Source organism: Pleurodeles waltl, chromosome 3_1 (genome assembly GCF_031143425.1).
Source record: "Pleurodeles waltl isolate 20211129_DDA chromosome 3_1, aPleWal1.hap1.20221129, whole genome shotgun sequence".
In the NCBI taxonomy this organism is placed as follows: domain Eukaryota; kingdom Metazoa; phylum Chordata; class Amphibia; order Caudata; family Salamandridae; genus Pleurodeles; species Pleurodeles waltl.
This window is the reverse complement of record NC_090440.1, coordinates 1,915,012,836-1,915,028,398: the sequence shown is the minus strand read 5'-3', so window position 1 is coordinate 1,915,028,398 and position 15,563 is coordinate 1,915,012,836. Positions and strand designations below refer to the sequence as shown.

Below are 15,563 nucleotides of genomic sequence, written 5' to 3'. Positions count from 1 at the left end.
CTTGTTTCTGAAAATGAAACCCTGTACTTTAGGAAAATGCAGTTTTTCAGCATTTCCGTATTCATGCTCGTCATGGATATAGGAAGATGGAGGCGCTTCTCTGGGTAGTTCTGCTGACTGGGCAGAGGGATTACGACCCGGCTATCTCTGGGATAAAGGTGTTGGTGCAAGAAGTCCGGCATGATGCGCCCGCCTCAGACCCGGAGGTAAGGGCCTCCCTCATCAAACACCACCAGCCCTTGCAGGGGGGCGTCCCTGCAGCTCCCTGCATTTCACTCCTTCCCTCCTCGTTTGTACCACCAGCAAAGGTCCACTCTGTGCAACTCGTTTCTTGAGGCTCTTGAACCCCTTGTTTGGATTTATACCAGTTTTATTCCGAATTTAGGACTGTAAGGACGCACACACAGATCTAAATAAAATTTTTCCAAAAACACATGCACGCACCATGTTTAATGTCTGTAGCTTTTATTAATGTTTTTTTCTGCTTAGGCTTATAACTGACAGCTCATCACATCCGAAGGCTCAAAGGAAGGCGATATGTTAATAATGACGAGGCTAGAAGAAGTGAGTAGACTCCAGCAAAGGAGAAGTCGGGTCACTCTTGGGAATGGGATGGTTTAAAATTGAAGGGGGAGCGAGAACAAAAGGACAGGGACCTTAAGACTTGAGAGTAGGAGTATGGGGACTGCACCTGTTGGGCATAAGATGTTGAAGACAGCATTCTGATAGGAGCGCACACAGGAGTTTGGAGAATGGCAGAATTTAATGCAGGATAATTGACGTGGGAAGGCTCGAAGTTAGGTTGTGAAGACAGAAAAGGTCAGACAGGATGATCACCTCACAGGAAAATATGTGCACAGTTCAAAGGGGAGAAAGAAAACTGGAAGACAAAGAGAGCTGAAGGAAGAATGGGAGAGATGGAAAGATCTGAGGGCAGGATGATGGTGCTCACCAGTGTCATGGATTCGCCACTGAAGTGAAAAGGATGTAAATGGCAAGCAACAGGATTATGGGGAAGGTATCAGAGATGGAGTGTTGGTTTATAGGCTGGAAGATCATGGACATGGCATTTAGGTTTACAGTTGTAAAGGTCGAAGTGCACATGCTAGCAATGGAAGTCAAGATCTGTAAGGTTCAAAGGACAGAAAGTTGCAGGCACCTGAGGAGTTGCTTTAAGTGCAAAGTGTAGATGATAGAGCTGGTACCAGAGTTGAGAACTGTCAAAAGCCAAAGAGAAAGTGATGGAGCTGCCATTAGGGAACCAGGAAATTTGTGGGTCACACAATGCATGAATTGATGTAACACCTTGAGGACAATCCGCTGACATGAAGGAGATGGCTCTGCTTAGGGTTTCTTCAGCCAGCTCAGATCCTCAGACCTGCAACAAAAACAGAATCATATATACTGTCAACGTTTTCATGCATTTAGTGATGCTGACTCTATGGCAATTCTAAAGCTGTCGTCTAGGGCAGCCTCAGCAAGAGAGTGCCAGAATGTCATTGATGCACAAAGAACAAGTTACTTACCTTTGGTAACATCTTATCTGGTAGAGACTCCATGTAGCTGCAGATTCCTTACCTTAGAATACTCCCCAGGCATCATGCTAGATCTGGAATTTTTTTCATGAGCGGTACCTCTGCGCACCAATACGTGGCGGTGTTCTGCTCCACGTGGTGTCGTCGGCATTATCTGTGCCAAAAGTGACATGCGCGTTGCCTATATAGAAGCTACCTCAGTGCACTGATGTCAGTTTCTTTTCGTGACTTTCAACGCCAGAATCACGGAGACATGAAGAACACTTACCACTGGTGTGTGAATCGAGGGCCCTTAAAAGGGAAACAGCCCTTCACTCTGAAATCCGTTCGCAGTGCAGAGAGGATGAGTGGGTCAGTAAGAAATCTTTGGCTAGACAGTCTCTCTACCAGATAAGGTGTTACTGAAGGTAAGTCACTTGATCATCTGACAGAGATTCATGCCTCAGATTTCTTTACCTTAGAATATGTACCCACGCAGTACTTCCCGGGAGGTAGGGCTGTGACACGTATTAAACTACAAAGTCCTGTATGATGTCAGGCTATTGCAGGGCTTGGCTGGGGGGGAGGATCTGCCTAAGCAAATACTCATGGTGCCCCTTTTAGTGCGGGATATGGTGCTCATATGGCAAAAGTACTGTGAGCGCTGGGGGAGCCGTGTCTCGTACGCCGCAGATTTGTCATTTTTGTGTGTGCCGGATTTTGGCTTCCTGGAAAGTACCATAGATGTGTCTGAGTGGAGGCAGGGGACTGCCCCATGTTAGCTGACCTGTGGGAGACAAAGACCAAGACCTCCTTTGAGACCGGCAAGACACACTTTCAAATATCACATGGACAGTACCTGCAGTATAACGGTATTAAGGGAACAATGGATGACATTTGGAGAGACACTCGGGTGATCCCAACACAATCCGCGACACTATGGGGGTTATTCTAACTTTGGAGGAGTGTTAATCCGTCCCAAAAGTGACGGTAAAGTGACTGATATACCACCAGCCGTATTACGAGTTCCATAGGATATAATGGACTCGTAATACGGCTGGTGGTAAATCCGTCACTTTTCCGTCACTTTTGGGACGGATTAACACCTCCTCCAAAGTTAGAATAACCCCCTATGTCTGCAAGTGGATTGAGGTAGCGGAATCATCACACGCTTATATTCAACTCTCCAAGAGGACACACACAAACACCCACTGCACTTGAGGGAGAAGTGGGAGGCAGACTGCGATCTGGCCTTCTCAGACACACAATGGAGACAAACTCTTCTATTTACATAGGCAATATCAAGCAATTCTAGATTTAGTTTACTCCACTTTAATTATGTATACCGCACATATATAACCCCTGGGACGCTCAGGCTTCGAAAAATCATAAAAATGTTACTAGACCTGCAGGTCGAGTAGCTTGAATAATCTACTCAACCTAACTAGTGTACTTGACCCGGACAGGGGATGCAAATTCTATGATCCTGGGCAATTATTGTATTTTACAGTTGCCATTTTCTTCATTCTTACATATGAGTGCACCTTCAAATATGTGAGTTCAACATTTCTGCTGTAAAAATCTTCTTTTGTTTGATTAAATACACTAAACGTTTGCTCCATGTATACTAAATCTAGCCCACATATAGGGTACATATAATCCATGCTTGACTTGCCGCTTAGTTTACTAATAGCTTTGTCATCAGGGCAGGAGTGTTTCTCAGGTTATGTTTAAACACTCACTTTAAATAAATATATTACTAAAGCATGATGTGGTAGCGCACTGTCATTTACAGACAGTAAATTTCCAAGAAATGTCCAAAAACCTTCCTAATAAGTTGCCGCTTAACTGGTAAAACTATATAGTGTATCAACAATAATCTGTGAAAATTGGGTTTCAGAAAACATTTATCATTTGCACATCACCAAGTAAAGTGTTCTGACTTTTTTTCATCCTATTAAAATATTTTTTAATCACTCAGAAGTACAAAAAAATGGTCTTTCTCAGCTACTGAAATATATTTTGAAATGTTTGTAAAGTTGACTTAGTTATATAAATGTTGTGTGTTAGGAAAAATCTGGTACCAAAAGCCTTTCATTTCACATAGGCCAGACAGTTCACCTTACAAAATCCTGGAACTCTGCAGGCACAAGGAAAAGTATTTGCATTGCAAGAAGACAAACTGACTTTTGACCTCCGTCTCTGAACACAGAGCAAATGTGACAAGAATAAGATTTAAAGGCATCTTAATTGCCAATTCAGTTTTTTACTGAACAGAACACCTCTTCTTTGTCCACTAGCCAGAAGGGTCGAGTGGAATCTAAAAATAGCTGGACCTAAAAAAATACAACTCGCCATAGCGAGTCCTCGAGTAGATTTTTCGAGCCCTGATGCTACACTGCTTAAAACCTAATGCTCCAAGCCGCTGCCACAAGTGCAGCGCCCCGAAGGCTACATATTACCATTTGGTCAGGGAATGTCCTAAACTGCTGCATTCTGGGGGACAGTGTTAGCCCTGTACTTGGAACACTTGTCACTAACAGTACCAATTACCTCACCAGTGTGCTTATTAGGTATTGATATTATCAATACCAAATATAAAGTTAAAAACAGATTTGTGAACCTTACACTTCTGGTAGCAAAGCACTGTGTGGCAGTCAGTTGGGTGAGCCCGAAGGCCATGAAAATTCACAGATCAATACACAAGATGGCAGAATGAACAAAAGCGGAGGGGATCAGAACATCCCTGGACAGAACTGATAAGCTTTAAAGCGATTTTGAACTGTGGAGGGCCATAGTGCCTGTATTGATCTGCTCACCCAAACATTATTTGCAATCATGTAACACTGCTCCTTACGTTCATTTAAATGGTGGCCTGCTGGCTGGAGCTGCAAATGTTGCTGTGTCCATTATGTCTTTGCATTTGTTCTGTTATGCTGTTGAATGTTTGATATGTGATATTCTGCCCTCTGTACCACCATTAATAATGCATGTACCTTATGTATTGCAAAACCAAATAAAGGCATTAAAAAAAAAAAAGAAAATCCTGCAGGACTGAATGGGCAAAATGTCCATCTCACCAGACCTGACTGTCCAGGCAGCAGTGCTTCATAAATGTCTGCAGAGAAGCCCACGTAGCTGCCTGACAGTTATCCAGGACAGATACTCCGTGAGCTAACGCAGTGGTCATAGCCTTGGCTCTGTTGGAATAAGATCATAAACCTTTAGGAGGTTGCTTTTTGGCCAATGCATAGGTAGAAGATTTTGATGCAGAGCACTATCCATTGTGAGATGGTATGTTTCTGCACCGCTTCCCATTTTTTTGCTCCGACATACCGCATTACCAGTTGATCATCCACCCAGAACTCTTTTGTGCAGTCAAGGTAGAATGACAATGCTCTTTTTGGGTCCTGCCAACAGAGTTGCCCTCTTCTTTAGAGGAGTGAGGCTGAATGTAAAAGGTTGGTAGAGTGATAGACCAGCCTACCTGAAAGGGCTGACTTAGGTAGGAACAATACTGTAGTCTAAAGGTCCAGATTGCCTGGGTAGATGGTAAGGTACGGAGGCTGAGATGATAGGGCTTGTAACTCACTGACCCTCCAGGCAGATGTTATCCCCACCATGGTAGGGAGCTGATGGGACAGGTGCGTAACAGCGCAAAAGGAGCGCACATTAGAAATGTGAGGACTAAATGAAGGTCTCACTTAGGCATAATGAAGGGTGCAGTTAAGAATATGTGTTGGGGGCCAAGATGTCTGAAAGAGTCTTTTAAGGTGCCCAGAGCACAGCCCTACTGGGCCAACATAAGAATGAACAATATAACCTGGGAAAAGGGGTGCATAGAAAGAGTCAACTTGTCTGTCTGTACATCATGCCACAAACTTGCTCCAACGGTAGGCATATACTGTTTTGGTGGAGGGACACCTGGCTGCCAAAATAACATTACAGACTTAGGGTGGAAGGTTGAAAGCTGTCAACTGTTGCTATTCAATCTCCATACGTGAAGGCGAAGCATTTGCAGGTTTGGGTGCAGAACCCTGCCCTATTGCTGCAACAGAAGATCCTCCTGAAGAGGCAGCCTGATCATATGAACCATGCTCATTCTTAACAATCCGGGTTATCAGACTCTCTGTGCCCAAACCAGAGCCTCAAGAATTACTTGGGCCCAGTCATTCCTGATCTGCTTCAAAACTCTGGGATGAGTGTCTTTGGCAGAAAAGCTTATAGGAGGCTTGATCTCCACTTGAGATGAAAAGTGTCTCAAAGCGACAGCTGCCTTGGAAACTCTAGCTCAGAAAACTGCTGACATTTTGCATTTTCAATGGAAATGAACAGATCCAACCAAGGTTCTCCCCATTCTTGGAAGAGACCTTGCACCATCTTCAGATGGAGACGCCATTCGTGATCCACTAGGCATTCATTGCTGAGTTTGTCCCTCCTGGCATCCACAGAGCTCGCCAGGCGTTGACCCTCCAGAGATATACCCGGACGTCCCAACCTTGTCCAAAGGTGCAGAGCCTCTTGACAAAGTGTTCAAGACCCCATTCTTCCCGGTTTGTTGCAATTCCTTATTGCAGTGATGTTGTCTGTGAACACCTGAACTAGCCTTACCCTAACTGAAGAAAGAATGGCCTTCAAAGCCAGCTAGATCGCTCGGTGCTCCATCAGGGTGATGTAGAGTTCCGACTGCCAGAGACCAGAGTCATCTGACCGCCACCTCTCTAAGATGACCATCCCAGTCCAGAAGTGATGCATCTGTCACTACAGTCAGCTTTGGTTGGGGAAGGAAAGGTGGTCTGCCAGTGATCCATTCGCAGTTGATTAGCCATCACTGTAGGTCTTTTGCAGTTCCTTCTGAGATCTGGACCATGTTGGAGAAATTTCCCTGATGCTGTGCACACTAGAGCTTCAGGTCTCACTGCAGAGCCATCATATACCATCGGGCACGTGTCACAAGAAGGATGCACGAGGCATTGAGGCTCAACGTCCTAAAGTCAGTCTCACTGAAATCCTGGATAGAGGCTTAAACAGCATCATAGCCTGAATATCCTGGACCAACCACTCTAGAGGGTAGGCCTGAAAATGCTCTGTATCCAGCACAGCTCAGCTGAAAGGGAGTGTCTGAGAAGGAGTCAGGTATGACTTTAGCTCACTGATATTGAACTCCAGCGAGTGCAGAAGGTTCGTCGAAGTCTGAACTTAGGAGATGATTGCCTGGGTGAGCCCGCCTTCAAAAGCCAATCATCGAGGCAGGGGAAGACTGGAATCCCTGACCTCTGAAGATGAGCTGCAACCACTGCCATCTCTTTCGTGAATACCAGGGTGATGCAGCTAAGGCCGAAGGGGAGCACGGCAAACTAAAAGTGCTCTTGGCCTATTGTGAACAACAGGTAATGCCTATCGACAGGAAGGGTGGGGATGTGGCAATCAGCACTCTGTAAGTTCAGCGATACCATCCAGTCTCTTGGGTCAAGGGGAGGCAGGACTTGCACGAGCCTGAGCGTTCTGAATTTCTCTTTTTTTCTGAAAAAGATTGAGAAAGCGCAGGTCTAAAATTGAGCACCAGAAAGTAGCAGGAATAACAACCATGATCTGCTTCTGATTTTGGCACCTTCTATACAGCTCCCTTGGCCAAGAGAGCTAATACTTCCTGACAAATCAAGGAGAGGTGGTTCTCCGTCAGCTTGTCGCACGTAGGTGGTATGGGTACAGGTGGTCACAAAAGAGAGGGAATAGCTCCTGTGGACTAACTGCAAAATTCAACGGTCACATGTTATTGACCTTCAGTGGTTAAGGTGATGGTGTATCCTGGCCCCCACTCGAAACCCATGATGATCAGAGGGCATACTAAAGGGGATTGGAGGCTGCAGTTGCCGGAAGATGGGGAGTTTACAGTGGACTGGCATGACCTCTGGCTGCCTGTCCACGTGGTCATTGGAACCGCCCTCGGCCACGAAAAGATTGTGCAGTTTGCTGGCCAGGGTGGTGGGGCATCTAAAAACATGGTTGGAAGTCCCTCCCCATGGCGACGAAAGGTGCAGAAGGAGGATGGAGGTTGGCAAGGGGCCATGGAAAGGCCCAAGGACCTGGCTGTAGCTCTGCTGTCCTTAAAGCACTCAAATGCAGAGTCAGCCTTCTCTCCAAACAATGGAGAGCCATCAAAGGGAATGTCCATGAGCAAGGCTTGGACATTCCATAAGAAGGCAGTGGTTCTCAGCGCTTGAGTGCCAACAACAATGAAATTGCTCTGCCCAGCGAGTCAGTTTTTCTAGCCCACATCATATGGTGAACCCTTGGCTGTGTCCCTTTCATCAGCAATTGCTTAAAAAAGTATGGCCTGGGCCTCCTTCGGTACCATGGGCAGCCCTTGCACAACTGAGTCCAAGATGGTATGGGAGTATTAGCCCAAGAGGCACTTCACCATCCACAGTGCCAGGCTAGTAGAAGAGGACATCCTCTTTACAAAGGTATTCAGCCTTTTGGATTACCTGTCCTGTAGTGGTAGGAAAAATGCCAGGGTTAACTTTGAGATGGAGGCCTGCACGACCAAGCTCTTGTGGGTGGGGTGCTGGGTGAGGAACCTGGGGTCCCCTGGAGCGAGGCGATGGAAACAAGCAATTGTCTTATGCAGAGGAGCCCCTGTGCAGGGCTTGGACCAGACCCCGAGTAGGACATCAGTATAGACTTCATTAAATGGGAGTAGTGGTTCAGTGGGGTCAACTCCCAGCTGAAGCACCTCTGTCAAGATGTTTTTCTTGACTGCAACTGAGGGTGGCATAACGTCTAGGACCTTAGCCGCACTCCGCACCACCACTGCACAAGAAGCACCCCCCTCCGTAGCCACGTTAGGGAGAAAGACCTGGCCAGTGTCAGGAGAGGTGTCCCATCTGCTGGCATCTGCCAGATCTTCGTACCAGTTGTCCTCACGATCTTCTAATTCGTACCCATAATGGTCTGCAGACCCCTCCCATTCGTCTCCCAATCCAGGCCTGTCATACGAATAAGACACTGGCTCCAACATAGAAAGTCTGCCTCCTATTGGTGCCGGCATTGGACAACACCTGACCGGCTCTTTGTCAGAGTCAGGGATGATGATGGGGATGGCGCTGACGTGGGGCAATGGGTTGTCACGATTTACTTTTCGCTTACCGCCCTGATCAGGTGGTGATGATGTGCGGCCTCGGTTCTTGTAAGTCCTGCTCTGGCCGAGGTAGGGGCGACCCCTTCTGGTAGCCACGGTGCTACTGACAATAGTACGCCACCACAGTCCGTGACCTCCAGAAGGAGCCCCAGAGGAAAAACCCCAAAGGGAAAAAACCTCTAGACAGGAATTCCCTGGAACAGGAAAAAAGGACACGAGAAAATCAGAACTTCAATGCCTGGAAAACATATCACTGGAAAGGCAGGGAAAAAACAGGAGCAAAAACTAGAATCAGAGAGAAAACCAGCCAGAGTGTGACCACCACAGGAAGAAGTGTTGCAACGCAAAGAGAAGAAGAATCTAACCCCTTATATACCTCTTAGCAGGAAGTGACATGCAGGAAGAAGTAGGAATGCCATCTTGGATTGGGAAAGGGGCTATAGAACAAGATAGGAAAGGCACCATTTTAGTAAGGAGAACAGATGCATGCAGGGAAGGGGAAGAAACGAGAATGGTATGCTGGGAAAGGAAAAATCATGGCTCCACCAGGAAGAAGAAAGAAGAGGAGAAAGCCCTAGATCCGGGCACCAGGTAAGTGAAAACTGCACATTAAACGTTGCGAGACCCAACGCCCAACCGTGCTTTATACTGACCCGGCAGGCGAGTGACAATACCAAACGTATATTACACTTAACAGACAAGGTACAGTGGACAAGACAGGAGGCACTTCTATTATGGGTTGGGAGCATTTATACAGCTCCAAGGGCATCTGTCAAAGTTAACGGCACACTGCCCATGCCCTTTCTGATTCAGGAGGGTACACAACAGGGTTTTCCCCTGCCCCCTTCGTATTTGCACCTTATATGGCGCCCTTGCGCAACGATTGAGAAGCAACCCAGGCATTTGAGGCATCCCGTTTGGAGGTACACATCATCTGATTAGCCTGTATGCGGACAATGTTATCCTTTCTATTAAGGACTCCTTGAGCTCCCTCCCTGCCCTAACCAAAAAGCTCAGTTTGTTTGGAGAGGTAGCTGGCTTCAAAACCATCATTCAATTGCAGATCCTCACCCTGACGGTCTCCCCAGCACTTGAAACTGCCTTACGATCCATGCATCCATTTGAATGGGCACCGGACACCCTACCCTACCTGGGCATCGTTCTTGCATAGTCAGCCCACACAACGTTGACCGTAAACTATTCTAACCATCTCTCTCAGACGCATCGGATCTTGGATGCAGGAGGCCGCCTTCAGCTGTCCTGGATGGGCAGGATTGTGGTTGTCAAGATTACCATACTCCCACACATCCTACACGTATTCCAGACACTTCCCCCCACCCCACCACCAAATGCATTAAATACACTGCAACTGGCTATCAATATTTTTATACGGGAGGGTAAGAAACCACACCTGCATAAACACTTGTTATATTGCTCCAAGGCACAAGGGGGAGGGCTAGACCGTGTACAATACTTCCAGCTCTGCCACTGGGCGCTAGGCCTCACAACTCGCACTGGGGGTGGACGCACTCCTCCCCTTTGAAAAGTGGCTTATCCTTAAGACGGATGATAGACGATTGATCTGTGACTTATTAAACCTTTTGGGTGGAGAACAGCCACTGACAAAGACCAAAAGTCAGCTGCACTAGGAAGCGGAACTGGGTAGATCTCTCTCCAACAAAGATTGGCTGATATATACTATAGAGTACACCACACAGCACACTGCATGGCGGGGACTGAACTGCCTATAAGATTGCTTACCCCTGAGAGGTTACAAAAGTGGGCAACTCATGCGCCCCAGAGTGTTGGAGGGGCTTTGGCGACACTGGAACCTTACTACACTTACTGTGTCATTGCCCCAAGCTTACCCGATACTGGGACAAGGTTCTTGACAATATTGACCGTGCTTTTGTGATTCCATACAGCAATTTCCAGGATATACAATACTAGGGCTCCCTAATACAATGACATACCCTCTACACTCACACGTGGGACAACAGATGGCACTGGTTCTAAACGCTGCCCACCAGGTCATACTCTCACATTGCGGCATTTCTCACATCCCTCACCATACTCGATGGCTGCACAGATTGTGGTTTGTCTTAGGAATGGAGAAAATATCCATGGCTGTAGATCCGGATCCTTCTAGATACACTGACATGTGGGCCCCCTTTATTAACCTTCTCTCACACAAATTCCAAGAACTGACCTGCCTGTCATACCTCCGGGTCTTACGTCTACTCCCAGATGCACCACAGGGACAGGGAGTAGATGGGGCTAGGGAATTGCAGCAACTCAATGACGCAGCCTGGTTTTACTCAATGACTGCACAGAATGCGACGGGGAAGGGTTTGGTTCTTGGGGTTTATTCTTTGATGAGTTTCTTGTATTGACTTTATGCCTCTCTATCGCCGCCGGGCCCAGGGTTGTAGGCCTCTGGCTGTGTAAAGTGCTGTATTCTTATTTTACGCTAACTCGCAGTCATCCCACAAGGTTGTAGGCGAGATGCTGTGTACTGCTGAAAAGAGGCGGTTATGCTTCTACGTGGCTAATCTAATAAAAAAGAATTGTTCCATACAAATAAATCTATTAATTTTTCTTGACTATTACAGGTTTAGCCTCCATGGCGTTCTGCAGCAGCGACATGAGGCAACACATTATGTTCTAATTTTAAGAAACAACTGTAGTATTTTATGTGTCAAATTTTGTCATCTTTTATTGTATGGTATATTTTATTCCCAGGACAACAGTTCATATGAGTTATGTTTTGTAGTTGGTATGGTCTGGTTACCCCTCCTGAACTAGCTCTTGGGAAATCTGGAATGCTCCTGGGTTCTAGACAGTTGGAGCAAGAGGAGCTGCTTGCAGGTGTGGTTGGGGTTTCTGTTATCCTCGTCTTTATAAAATAAAGATCTTCCTACGATTATCCAGGCTGCATTCTCTTCTATTACTAAAGGATTTCCTATGACGATTTGGACTTCGAACCTACTGTGGATTTAGTGGAAACTTCAACACAATCATGGCTCGTGTCACACCCTAAGGTAATGTGATTGTGGATAGTGTGAAATTTATTTACTTGTCCTTCATTTTTCTATCCGATTTTTGTATACTCAGTATCCTGTGTTTTTGAGGCTTTCTACAAATTATTTTTTCACTACCGGCACTCTTTTCATTGCCGTGACAATGTTTTTCCTTGCACGTGGCTCTATTCGTCATGTTGCTTTGACAATCCATTTTTCTTCGCTGGAGCTACGCGTCTGCTCCTAGAGATGCGTCCCGTTTCCCAGCAACCGCAAGCGTCTCACGTGTTTGCTTCATAGCCGTGCTATTTAAGCTCGAGCTTCTCTCGTGGCTCTGTTATTTTAAAGCATGCGCCTTATGTGAAGCTTTCCTCGCGGCTCTGTTCATTTGCAGGACGCGTGGCTTGTGATTTTCATCTCGAGCCTGCTTCCACCCAGGGCACTCTGCCACTTAGAAACATTATACAATTACAAATTATACTAGAGTTAGTTTTCAGCACGCGTCTGATTTTAATTGGAAACACTGTGACTGTCTGCTTCCTTTCAACTCGCCCTGCTGTTTACAAATATTATACATCTAAGAACTATACTCTTGGTACTTCGCAGCAGTGGCCTGGTTTCAATTGGAAATTTTGTGACTGTCATCGTCGGCCAAATTCAGTGACAATTTTTCAGATATAACAAGTTCAGGTATCTAACTTTAAAGAAGTTAACTGATAGTGCGGCTCCTCTGCACATTGCAAATTTTCACACAAGACTGCTGTTTATTCATTTTGAGCCATTTTAATTGAATTTTAAAGCCACCATCTAAGATCTGAGTATACTGTTGTATTTTTTAACTGCTTCTCCTACATCCTCTGTCCCGTTTTTGGAAGTATGAAAAATATTACTCCGCCACCGATTTTTCTGTCAATACCAGGAGATCCACCTATTCCGTGGAACAAGTGGAAAAAAGTATTCCTTACCTATATTTGTGTTTGTGGCAGCAATTTATCAGCGGACAGGAAGACCTCTGTTCTACAACATTGTCTGGGAGCGGAAGGACAGGAGAATTTGGAGACTCTATCTTCAATCAATACTCCTGATGACGCAGAAGGAGACACTACTTTAAATGAATTTGAGATTACATTGCTTAAATTGGATAGACTTTACTTACCTAAAGTGTCAATTATTCTTCAGAGGTATTATTTTGAGAAATGTAAACAGAACGATACTGAAACTGTTGAGGACTTCGTGACAAATTTACGTAAATTAGCAGCTTAATGCAAGTTTGGTGACAATTTAGATTAACGCATCCGTGATCAATTCATGCTGGAGTGCAGAAGCGACAAAATAAGGGAAGCTCTGTGGTCAAAGGGTGACCCTACTCTGGATGAGGTTTTGATTGTAGCTAAACAGATTGAGCATTCTGAATCCTGTTTTGACAATCTAAGGAAATCGAAAATTGTAACTCATACTATTCAATCCTTAGATGCCAAGACTAAACCTAAGGGAAATTCCAGTACAAAAGCGAGATTACTTTGTTTCAGATGCAATTCTGCTTCACATTTAGCGAACAGCAGAGACTGTCCTGCTTTTAATGTGGTGTGTAAGAAGTGTGGCAAAAAAGGTCATTTTGCCAGGTGCTGTAAGTCATTGGAGAAAAAGATAGTGAAAGTGAAGGAGGTTGACAGTGATAAAGAGGATGATGATGAAAAAAGTTTTATTCTCCAAATAGTTAATGATGTAAATTGTATCTCCAATGATCTGTGTGAGTATCCTACCGATATTGTGGAGGTGGATGGTGTTAAAATACCAATGATGATGGACTTAGGGGCAAAGTTGACTTTACCTACATGAGATTTTGGCTGAGGTGTTTGGGAGGGAAGGTAATCCAAGATACATTTTATCTGATAATGGGGTGCAATTCACGTCTAAATTAATGTGTGAATTTTTGAAGGAAAGGGGAATTCTTCATTAAAAGAATTGCTTTATATCACCCTGAAACAAATGGGATGGTAGAACGTTATAACAGAACGTTGAAAGAAACCATTCAATTAGCTAAACAGTTTGGAGAGGATTGGGAGAGTATGGTTAGACGTAAAGTTGAAGATTATAGATTTACGCCTAACAACAGCACCAGCCAATCTCCTTTTGTCATCTTCAGGAAACGTGTTCCTCACACTAAAATAGATCCATCATGGATTAAAGATTATGCAAAGAAGCAATTTGACTATGAGAAGCAAAAAGAAATTGCTGTAAGGAGGTATTTGAGTTGTCAAAAGAAAAGAAAACGTATGTATGATATGCGCAAGTCTGTGAAAGAAATACATGTTAATGTGGGTGATTCCGTCAAGGTCAGGTTCCCGGGTAAAACAGGAAGTGGACAGTCTCACCACAGTAAAGTTTTTAAAGTTATCAAATTGTTTAAGGGAGCGGTTAAGGTGGATGATGGACGTATTTGGAATCTTAATAGAGTTGTGAAGTTAAAAAAATATATATTTTGTTTTATCCTCCTTTTTATTTTAATCTTTTTGTCTTTCAAAGGGGAAAGGTGGTGTAGTATTGTATGTGTCAAATTTTGTCATCTTTTATTGTATGGTATATTTTATTCCCAGGACAACAGTTCATATGAGTTATGTATTGTAGTTGGTATTGTAGTTGGTATGGTCTGGTTACCCCTCCTGGTTACCCCTCCTGCACCAGCTCTTGGGAAATCTGGAATGCTCCTGGGTTCTAGACAGTTGGAGCAAGAGGAGCTGCTTGCAGGTGTGGTTGGAGTTTCTGTTACCCTTGTCTTTATAAAATCTTCCTACGATTATCCAGGCTGCATTCTCTTCTATCACTAAAGGATTTACTACAACAACCCATAGCACGGTGCTTTGAAAAAAGAAGTATGTTGTTGCCACACACATCTAGGAAACCTTCAACCAGTATAGCAAAAGGAAAAAAAAAGAAAAAGAGTTCACCTCCTAGCCCTCCGAAGAAGGGGAACAAAATGCCCAATAAACATCATCCTGAAAGAGCGTTACTCACTAGCAGGAACTACTACAGCCCACAAACTTATCTGACTCTTCTTCCCAGCTTTCTATCACACCTCTCGTCTCCCTCCCCTCTTCAAAATCATTTCTCCAATGTCCTTCTCCGCTCTGCTCCTTCACATAAGACCCTGGCAAGCAACTTCTCCCATATAATTTCCTCCTAGTGACTGCCTGGGGCACATTATCCCTCTACCCCTTTCCCTGACTCACAGCCAAAGAAACTTCTTCCCTTTTCCCCCTACATTAAAGCACTTCTCTCGTCCACCACCTCTCTGGAAGCAGTTCTTTCACCTGCCTCCTCCCTGAGACACTTATCCCCTTCTCCCCCTCTTGTGTGTGTGTGTACCAAGTGATTTTTTGACTTGCCAATAACCTTGGTGCTGTTTAACAAATCTTTAAGAAACCTTCAGCAAAATCATTTCATCCATGTCAGCTCCTTCCTGGAAAGCTTCAGAAGATCTGTCAAGCAGGGGACGAGAAAAAGTGGGGTACCAAAACGTGTTTTCCCAATGCTTTTTCCCACAGGAACTTTAGACCACTCTACAGCCAAATTGGATGAACGGAATTACAACAAATTTGGCACAAAGCTAGATCTTTATCCAGAAAGTGAGCTTTTCTTGATTTTGTGTAAATTCATTCAGTTATTTGAGAGAAATTAAGCTTCAAAATGTGTAGGTACTTACTGAAACAGTACTACAGTTGGAGTACTGAGGTACTAAATGGCAAATGAAGCATACTGATTGGTTGGATCCACTGGACTAAGACTCGTCCTATGGGGCTGAGGTCTGTGACTGGTGGCTGCAACATGAAATGTTGTGGCTCCCATTTTAGGACTCTATCACTATGTCCTGAAAGTACAAACAAAAAC

The 15,563-nt window shown here is 44.9% G+C and overlaps 1 protein-coding gene across 2 annotated transcripts in view; it reads right to left on the bottom strand.

Annotated features, from left to right (window-relative positions):
- Positions 1-448: 448 nt before the first annotated feature.
- LOC138285763 (apoptosis-inducing factor 3-like) overlaps positions 449-15,563 on the bottom strand; it is a 328,578-nt gene continuing 313,463 nt past the window's right edge. For both annotated transcript variants that reach the window (XM_069226119.1, XM_069226120.1), the window contains one exon: positions 449-1,378. In XM_069226119.1, coding sequence (XP_069082220.1) covers positions 1,345-1,378 — 34 coding nt within the window. In that variant the 3' untranslated portion in view covers positions 449-1,344. The remainder of the gene's footprint in view (positions 1,379-15,563) is intronic.